This window comes from Trichosurus vulpecula, chromosome 5, assembly GCF_011100635.1.
Source record: "Trichosurus vulpecula isolate mTriVul1 chromosome 5, mTriVul1.pri, whole genome shotgun sequence".
Lineage (NCBI taxonomy): Eukaryota > Metazoa > Chordata > Mammalia > Diprotodontia > Phalangeridae > Trichosurus > Trichosurus vulpecula.
This window is the reverse complement of record NC_050577.1, coordinates 277634594-277644397: the sequence shown is the minus strand read 5'-3', so window position 1 is coordinate 277644397 and position 9804 is coordinate 277634594. Positions and strand designations below refer to the sequence as shown.

Here is a 9804-nt window from a genome sequence, read left to right as displayed (position 1 = left end):
TAAAAATAAATTATTATTTAAAAAATAATAAAATGGAGTTCTGAGAGGAAATAGCCCATCATTAGAAAAGGCCACAAAGTGGAAGCTAAAAGGAAAGAAAGAAAGAAAGAAAGAAAGAAAGAAAGAAAGAAAGAAAGAAAGAAAGAGAAAAGAAAAGAAAAGAAAAGAAAAGAAAAGAAAAGAAAAGAAAAGAAAAGAAAAGAAAAGAAAGAAAAAGGAAAGAAAAAAGAAAGAAAGAAAGAAAGAAAGAAAGAGAGGGAGAGAGGGAGGGAAGGAAGGAAGAAAAATGATCTGTTCATATACTTTGACCATTTGTCTGTTGGAATGCCTCCTAATCATAAATTTGAATTCATTCCTTATATATCTTGGATATTCATCAGAGAAACTTGCTGTATATGTCCCCCCCTCCCCCAGTTACCTGTATCCTTTCAAATTGAATTAGTTTTGTTTGTGGAAAAACTTATAAATTTTTTATAATCAAAATTGTAAATTTTATCTTTTGTGTTCTTCTCTTTCTACTGTTTAATAATGGACTCTTCCCCTCTCCATAAATCTGAAAGAGAATTTCTTCCTTGCTCTTCTAATATGCTTATGGTGTTACTTTTTATATCTAAGTCGTGTATCCATTTGGAGTTAACCTTGATGTTCAGCATGATATGTTGGCCTGATTTCTCTCAAACTGCTTTCCATTTTTCCTAGCAATTTTTTTTCAAACAGTGATTCCTTTCCTCAGTAACTGAGGTCTTTGACATCCAACATAGTCAATCCATCATAGTGACATATCATTATGTTCAAGTTCACTTTAGCTCTAGCTCCCACTGATGCATTTCTATTTATGTAAACCAGTCACTCAAAATGACGACACTTTTAGATAACAAATATAATCATTTACTTGGCAATCAGGCAAGTAAAAGAAATAACAAATACTCATTTTAGTCAAGCATATGAATTATAAAATACATCACAATTCATACATAAGCCTGGGTAACATTCTGTCGCCAATGTATTCAATATCTACGGAGGGAAGGTGAACACACATAAAAACCTGGAGGGGAGGCACAGGAGGGAGGAAAACTCATGAATTTGGAGTAACACAACTCTGGACTTCAGGCTTTAATGTTATTGGTCCATTCAGAACCTGCTTTGCTTCTCTGGAAATTGCTTGTCTGCTATCTTCAGAGCTCTCTAGCTGGGCAAATTCTCTACTCTTTTGTACTCGAAGTGACGTAGCATTTACAAACTTTTAACTTAAAATCACCCTTAAAAGGGCATTTAGAAAATGTTACCTCTTAATCTGGGTATCAGGTCCCTTTAAGCCAGAGAACTGCAAAGCCTATCAGGCTGGCTTTCTCTGGGTTATAAAAATCAGACCAGCCAGTTATTCACTCGTCATGATGTGACATTCATCATCCAATCAGAATAGAGCCCATAGCAAAGAGCTCAGAGGAAGCCGGCCCACACACTTTTTAAAAAACAAAGCAGCTGTCAGAACTGTCTTTTCCCTTAAAAAAAAAAAAAAAGGAGCAGGATGGGGGCATCGGGAGGAATGCAAGTTATTTTTTAGAGGCTTTCCCTCTGTTAAACTCTTGGTGGCATTGAAGGGCAATAGCTGGAATTGTAGTTTTTACTCAGACGATCAGGAACCAGCCATCAAAACCTTCTTGTCAACTGACTGCTCCTATTCCTGGTCTCTTCAAACAGCTGCAACAAAGTGACTTTTCTGACCTTCTGGGGTTTCTACAATTTTCACTTATCTTCCCAACAGCCTCATATCTCCTACACCTCCTGGACCTTTCAGTGACTTAAATCAAAGTGTGTAGCACTCAATGACTTACTTTTCACTTGAAATGTATACTCATCCAATATTTCCTGGGGAATATATAGACCTTTTGAAATCATACATGTTTCCAAATATTTGTGATTTTTTCATTAAAAAAAAAGTTTTCTTGAGGCAGCTACGTGGCATAGTGGATAGAGCACTTGCTTTGAAGTCAGGAATACCTGAATTCAAATCAGACTTCAGACACTTACTACATGTGTGACCCTAGGCAAGTCACTTAACCTTGATTGCCCCACCCCTGAAAAAAGAAGTTTTCCCCTATTAATGGTCTCTGTCTCTGTCTCTGTTTCTGTCTCTGTCTCTCTCTCTGCCCTTAGTTGGGTGATGTACAAGGTGCTAGGGATACAAGTACAAAGATTGAAACAATCCTTACTTGTAATGAGGTTACATTCTACTGAGAGACATAACAATTATATATAAAAATATGTATACAACCAAATAGCAACTTTACAAATATGTACAAGGTAGTTAAATACAAGGCATTTGGGGAGGAAGGGTACTAGTAGTTGAGGGTGGGGGAGAAATCGGGAAAGGCTTCATACTGAAGATGGTGCCTGAGCTGTATCTTCAACCAGAGAGGAAATGTATGAGGCAGAGATAGAGGAATCATTCTATGTATGAGAAATGGCCAGTTCAAGGTCACAGAGATGGAATTAAGTGACTTATATTTACAACACAATTTATCTTTTTTCTGAAACCACTGAAATCCCAACTGACAATTGTGATTCTTCGAGCACTTTTTATTAAAACAAAGTTTATTTTTCCCTGTCCTTTCAGGCATCAACATGTCTATTTATGACACCAACAATTCATTATATCCTTTAGTTGGTCAGTTAGTCAACAGACTATTATGCATCTACTATGTACCAGGCACTATGCTAAGCCCTGGGGATCCAAAGGAAGATTAAAAACAGCCCCTGCTCTCAGCTCACAATGGAATGGCAGAGGTATGGGGAGGTCAAGGTAAAATATTTGAACAACTATGTACAAATAATCTATCTATAGGATCAATTAGAAATAATTAGCAGAGGAAAGACACTATAATTAAGAGTGGTCATGAGATGCTTCTTGTAAAAGATACGATTTTAGCTGGGGCTTAAAAGAAGCCAGAAAAGCCAGGAGGCAGAGCTGAGGAGGGAAAGCATTCCAGGTATGGGGTACAGCAAACAAAAAAAAATGTCTGGCATAGGGAAATGAAGTGTTTTGTTCAAAGAACAGCAAGAAGGATAGTGTCACTGGATCTTAGAATATATCAGGGGGATGTGTCGGGGAAGGTATAAATATAAGAAGAGGGGGCAGGTTATGAAGGGCTTTGAATGCCTTTCAGTAGAGGGTTTTATTTGATCCCTCAGGTGACAAGAAGTCACTGGAGTTTAATGAGTACTAGGGTAAGCATCATTAGACTTGCATTTTAGGAAGATCACTTTGACAGATGATCAGAGGATGGACTGGAGTGGGGAGAGCCTTGAGGCAGGCAGACCAACTAGCAGGCTATTGAAATAGTTTGGACATGAGGTAATAAGGGCCTGTATCAGGATGATAGTGATGGGGTGCTTGGGTGCTTGTGCTTGGACCCCATTTCCAAGATAATTTTTCTCCCTACCCTCAAAACACTATCTCTGACAATTTTCTCCCCAGCCCAAGGATATTATGCTTAGCAATAACTCATGAGTGGGCCCCAGTAAAACAAACTATCTCTTCACATCACAAGAGCAAGCTGACATCTGAAGAAATTCTCTTGTAAAAACAGAACTATGTTGTAACCACAGAATTATCATGTATTGATTCCCAAAGTTAACATATTCAATCCAGAGGTCAAGCTATAGACATCAACTCTCAAAGCTATATTGCTACAGACATAACAGACCAAAAATACACCCCTGAGAAACCAGTAGTGAATGATGCCTATGACCAAGGTTGTGATTATCACCTAATTAGCATATCTGCCAGGTAATACATTACTTTTCCTATATAAGCTTTAGCATTATTCCTAAGTGGCAAGCTCCTTAGGGAGCTCTGCCCACCATTAAAATAACCTTTGCCGCCCTGACTTAAAGAATGCTTGAGTCTGTGAATTCATTCCAGACGATCCAGTCCAGTACTTCAGTCCTTGAGGGGTCCCTGAACCCCTTAAACCGCATTATTTCCAGTGTCCAGGCATAGAAGAGATGTTACAAAGGTCCAAGGACCTTATGAGTCCTTCAGTAGGGCATTGCTGGCAGCAGGAAAGTTTATGCATTGGAGAAGATTACCGTTGACAGAAGTGCAAGACCTAGCCCAGCTGGCCAAAAGACATGGACTTAGAAAGAGACCGTGAATACCCAAGTCAAAGATGAAGGGATAATTCAGAATTCTTATGAAATGCTTCATCTTTTGATGTTTTAGGTAATAACTTTCTGGGTCAGTATAATTGTAGTTACTGTTGTTTGTCCCGCATTTCCAAAGAGGACCAATGATATCTTAGGACCATGTCTTGACTCCTGCATGTATTGGATTTAAGTGAAGCAGAGTTGCACAAAGATTTCAGTCTCACTCTCTCTTCTAGAGTGAGGGACCCCCAGTGGCAAAACAAAAGTAAGGAAAATTGGCAATGGTCCAGGATGCAGCAGATGACTTTGGCATCTCTGATATCTGACCAAACTCTTAAGTGCTCCACAACTCCTACTTCAGTCACTTTCACGGCCATTGAAACAAATTGTTCTCATCTGCCCATTTATCCAGGGGAATTCTTCATGTACTTAGGGTAGACACTCTTCTAACTCATTGTTGGGTTTGAGCCCCTCACTTACCCTCAATTTGGTTTAGCCCATCTGCCAAGATGGGGTGTGGCCTATGTTTGTACTATGGATTCTTGGAACCACAGGTGATAGTTGAGTGTCAGGTGGACACCAAAAGTGGATGAGCAGCCCAGAAAAAGGCTTGGCAAGACCTCACACCAGAGTTGCTAGTCCTCCTTGAATACCTGGTAGTAATAAGTTACTGCTCATTGTTAAGACTATCATTGCTATGTTAAGGTTGAGTAAAACACCTTTTTGTTAACTGTTCAGTGACTTAGGAGTGCCTTATTTCTTCCCACTATCAAACCTGAACAAGGTGCTGATGTCACGTCCATCTATAATATCAATATTTTTCATTGTCTTCTTTTGTCAAATTCACCAATCTGATGAGTGTGAGGAAGAACTTCTCTATAGCTTTTCAATGGTCCTCTTAAACTGAGGTACCCAGAACTGAACACAGTACTCTAGTTGAGGTCTGACAGGAAAAGGCTATAGCACTCCCTGAAAGCTGTGTCCCTCTTAGTGCAGCCCAAGGCCACATTAGCTTTTTTGGCTGCCACATCACTTTGCCGACTTTGATTGAGCATGCAGTCCAATAAAACTCCCTTCTGCTTTACAAACTGCTATCCAATCATGCCTCCACCATGTTGTGCTTGTGAAGTTGATTTTTTTGTGCACAAATGTAGAAATTTACATGTATCCCCACTGAATTTCATCTTATTAGATTTAGCTCAATGTTCTAGCCTGTTTTAGATTCTGATGACATTCAGTGTGTTAGTAATCACTCCCAGCTTTATGTCATAGGCAAATAGCACAGAGCCACAACAGATTTCTGTACTTTTCCAGTGTGGACCTCTAGCCACACTGACTTTGAACTATAATGACAAATTAATTGAATTGAATTCTTGAGTTAACAGTCTTAGTGACCTTGAGTAAGACCTTAGTGGTATAAGAGGGAATCAGTCCAACAGGGAAAAATAAAATACTATACATGGAATACTGTTTTAGTCCTGGGATACACATTTTTAAAAGGAGATTGGCTAATTGCCATCAAGAAAGGTAAGCACAGCTTTGGAAATCTTAAAGAGCAATGAAAATATGAAATATTATCATCATTACTATTATTCAGTGGTGAACAAAAGAGCAGGGATTTAAGGAATGGGTGGTTCTCAGTAAGGGAATGAGACAGGAATTTTTCTTGGTATGATGGTCTTTCCTTTGGGATATTAAACAACCTAGGTGTGCTTAGTCACATAACCCATTGCTCCCAGTGACCATCAGGTCTAGGGGTGTGTGTCATTCTTATTGAAGAGGTAAGTAATGGTATAGATCACTAGGTTGATTTAACAAAAGAAGGGCTGTTCCTCTCCGTGGGGTTACTAAGGAGTACAGGTTGTTTTATTTCTAGCTACATTTCTGTTTCCTTTCCCAGGAATTGGAAGAGACAAAGAAAGAACATTTATGAAAGGTCTAATATGGGCAAAATACTTTGGTAGGTTTTGTGGAAAGGTTGTATTGTAGCTTTGCAACTACAGTAACCTAGGAGGCACCTAACCATTCTCAGTTTCTGTCTTTACTGCCAGTGGTCCCCACAGAAGCACCAGATGGACAGCAATCTCTCCGTTGCTTCTGGAAGGGGTGCCCCCACCCACATGGTACATTGGGAGCTCCAGAAGTCCCTAAGGACTGGAAGAGGGGGGTGGGGAGTGGAGCATGACTCCAGCTCCAGTTACTCAGCCTGAGAAAGAAAATAGCCCAGGGTGATTCTCAAGGGGAGCCATTATGTGTGTTTCCAGAAATTGCAGGAACCCTGGGAATCCTCTCTCTCTCTCTCTCTCTCTCTCGGAAGCACTGCTCTGTTGCTGTGGGGTTTCAAACTGCAAACTGCAGTCTCACTCTTCCCCAATGAACATTAATCCTACCTATTCGCTTTCTTTCCAGCTCCTAGGCCAGAGGAACAACTACAGTTCCCCCACAGTCTGAGACTTTGGCTTCGGGGGCAGATTGCGGTCCTCCACCATTATCTTGGGTATACTCCCCGTCCCCCCCGCCCCCCTCCATCTTTTTTTTCCTCCTCTCTGGTCCTCCTTTCCTAGTTGCCATGGAGACCCACGTCATATACGTGCCCTGCGTCGCCTTGGAAACAGAGGAGCATCCGAGGCGCGGCTGGGAGACCCGCCCCTCTCCGCCTCTCTCCAGCGGCCGCTGCCAGTTAATGGCGGCGTAGAGGTAGCCCTCGGACCCAGAGCCGGACTCGGCCTCGGCTTCCGCCTCAGAGCTGCTGGGCGCGTTCCTGCGAGGCCAGGAGTGGGCTTTGCGTTAGCAGCTCCCGGCACTTGGCCGGAGAATCTGACAGGGTTGCTGGGGGCCAAGTCCGGGGGCCCCCCCTCCCAGGTACTCTCTCGCTCCGCGCTCGCCCCCCGCCCACCGGGATCCCGACTCCTCTCCTGGGACCCTCCGCCGGTGGGGCCCCCTGCTCCACTCGCCGCCCCCAGCCCGGGGGGCCGGGTCGGACCTGCCGCCGCCGCCGCAGCCGCCTCTGCAGCCGCCGCTTCCGCGAGTCAATGGAGGACGGACCGCTGGAGATCCTGACCAAGGACGGTGACCTCCCGGGCCCCCTGGAGGTGTCCTCGGTGCCCGCTGTGGGGGACGTGATCTCGAGCGAGTACAACGGCGGCATGAAGGACCTGATGGAGCACCTGAAGGCCCAGCTGCAGGCCCTGTTTGAGGACGTGCGGGCCATGCGGGGGGCCCTGGACGAGCAGGCCTCGCACATCCAGGTGCTTTCCGACGACGTGTGCGCCAACCAGCGGGCCATCGTCTCCATGTGCCAGATTATGACCACGGCGCCCCGCCAGGGCCTGGGCGCCGCCAGTGGCCCGGAGGGAAGCGACCGGGGCTCGCCGGGAGCTCCCGACGCCCCCCCTCCCAAGGAGTGGGGCTGTGGCTCGCAGGATCCCGAGGAGGAAGGGAAGGAGGTTCCCAGTCCGACCACACCCACTAATCACTGTGAGAGCCTGGAGAACCCCTGTGCTTGCCTGCTGGAGGGGGACGGGCCACTCGTGGATGCTCACGACCTGCCTGACGTAGCCCTGCTACATCTGGAGGGGGAGAACTCAATGTAAGGAGGCTCCAGCGGGGGGCAGTACCTCCGAGGCACGGTTTTGGGTTTTTGGTGCATGATGATGAGGGAACTGGACAACTCGGTGCAGCATGCTTCACTTGGGTGTTCTGCTATGGGATGCTAGGCAGAGACTCCTCTAAAGAGGAACCTGTAATGAATGGGATCATCATGGATTCTTTCTGCCTAACAGACAGAATGACTGACAAAGAGGCTAAGAGGGAAAGGTGAAGTGCAAGGGAGAGGAAACCATTGGGCATCTCACTTCTGGACTCCCACCCATCCTGACCCTCCCCTTGCCCCCCCCCAACACAAGAGCCCCTGAATTGTGTAAATAATATTCTGCTTTTTATATTCTGAAGATGTACTTCCTTAGGACTGAGGCAAATTAAATCCCTAGAGACGTATATAGAAATTAAGGAACTGAGGCTTTTGTTTTGGCAGCAAAGAAACACCCCTCTGCTGAAACCCACTGACACAGTGCTACTGCCAAAGCCCCTTCCCCCAGTACAGAGATCTCTACACCTTCTTGTTGGTTAAGGAAGCTTGAGGAATGAACTGCATGCAGCCCAGGGAGTGTGAATGAAGGGGTTCCAAAGGCATCTGGGATAAAAGGCAATGGCTCTCAATGTGCATGAAGATTTGTTAGCTCAACTTTTAGGATATTGCATGCCGAGAAGATCCTGTTTTGTTTTGACTTCACCTGGGATTGCATATCATTGGGGTTTTAGGAACAATGACCCCCCAGATCCCAGGCAGAGACTTGGGAAACTGGAGACACAGGGATGCTCAGCAACAACAGTCTTGGGTGCTCCTGAGGGATTCTTGGGTACCACAGCCAAGATCTGCCTCTTCTGGCCAGACTTGCTTACCTCCAGTTCCTTTCCTTGCCAGAATTTCCCCTCTTGTAGCCAGCCTCTCTGTGTTTGCCTCCATGATGTCCTGTGTTGTGTTATATGTGTCCACTGTGTTGTAGTGTGTGAGCCCCAAGGGACAGGGTTTGTGGCTCACATCTCTGGTTCAGAGGGTTTCAGACCCCTTTGTGAGCCCCAAACTATCATGACGCTTCCCCCCAACCTCTTCAGGGCATGGAGCATGTGGTTGTCCTGGGGTTCTGTAAATGATATGTTGCTTTCCCTCCCCTTAACAAGTACTGACTCTGTGTGCCCTATCCCCTGCTCCTGTATACCCCTTTTTCTTAGTGCTTTCCTCGATGTTGACCTTAATAATAAAGAGGCGTCATCTCCCTTGCTGACTGGTCCTGGGGTCAGAGTCCGACTCTCAATTGTACTCTGTATGATGCAGAGCCCAGAGCAGAGAGCCATAGAGACTCAGGGGAAGTGTATGTGGTGGCAAAAGCCCCAGAAGACCTGAATTTGAATTCTGGCTTTGCTATTTACAATTCAGCTTTAAGCAAGTCACTTAACTTCTCTGGGAGTTAGCTTTCTAACAGTAAAAATAGCTAACATCTTGGGGTTGGACTAGATAATAGGGCTAGCATTTTGACAGTGCTTCAACGTTTGCGAAGCACCTTCCATATCTTGTCATTTGGTTTCTAGATAATCCTCCCTTCCATCTCTAAAGCCTGTAATGCTGATTCACCACCCTTTATCCTCCCTGACCAAGGCCATGACCCCCATGCTTGAGGAGATGTTGGGCCTGAGTTAGTGGCTAGTTCTGCCTATCATCTCTGTCCTTGGCCTGGAACTAAAGTTGAAGCAAGAATTTCAGCTGAGATATGGAAGAAAGGTTCTTGTTCAGTGAGGCACTTCGTGTCCATATACTTCAATTTCCCCACGTACCATACGTCGGAAGAGGGATAGGAAGGTCGTCAGAGAGGGGAGAGCCACAAGAGAGTGATGACTTCTCCCCAAAAGACCAAAGTTCTCTTTCCAACTTATAATGGAGAATGACAATTTGGTTTCCTTCCTTAACGTCATTGTGTGGAAGTTTCCTAAGGCTGCCTTGGGGGCTGTAGAGGGTCTGCAGTGACCTAGAGTGCTCCTGAGTAGGTGTAGTGGCTCCTCTAGTAATCCAAGTTTACTGGGAAGGGTTCTGGGTGACCT

General features: G+C 44.8%; 1 protein-coding gene across 1 annotated transcript; it reads left to right on the top strand.

Moving 5' to 3' along the window:
- The first annotated feature begins 6768 nt into the window (after positions 1 to 6768).
- CCDC184 (coiled-coil domain containing 184) lies at positions 6769 to 8988 on the top strand. Its single transcript, XM_036761144.1, has one exon. The coding sequence runs from the start codon at positions 7182 to 7184 to the stop codon at positions 7740 to 7742; it is 561 nt and encodes a 186-aa protein (XP_036617039.1). The 5' UTR covers positions 6769 to 7181; the 3' UTR covers positions 7743 to 8988.
- The last annotated feature ends 816 nt before the right edge of the window (positions 8989 to 9804 follow it).

Excerpts from the sequence above, each read along its gene's own strand:
- CCDC184 (XM_036761144.1), top strand. The coding sequence starts at position 7,182 with ATGGAGGACGGACCGCTGGAGATCCTGACCAAGGACGGTGACCTCCCG.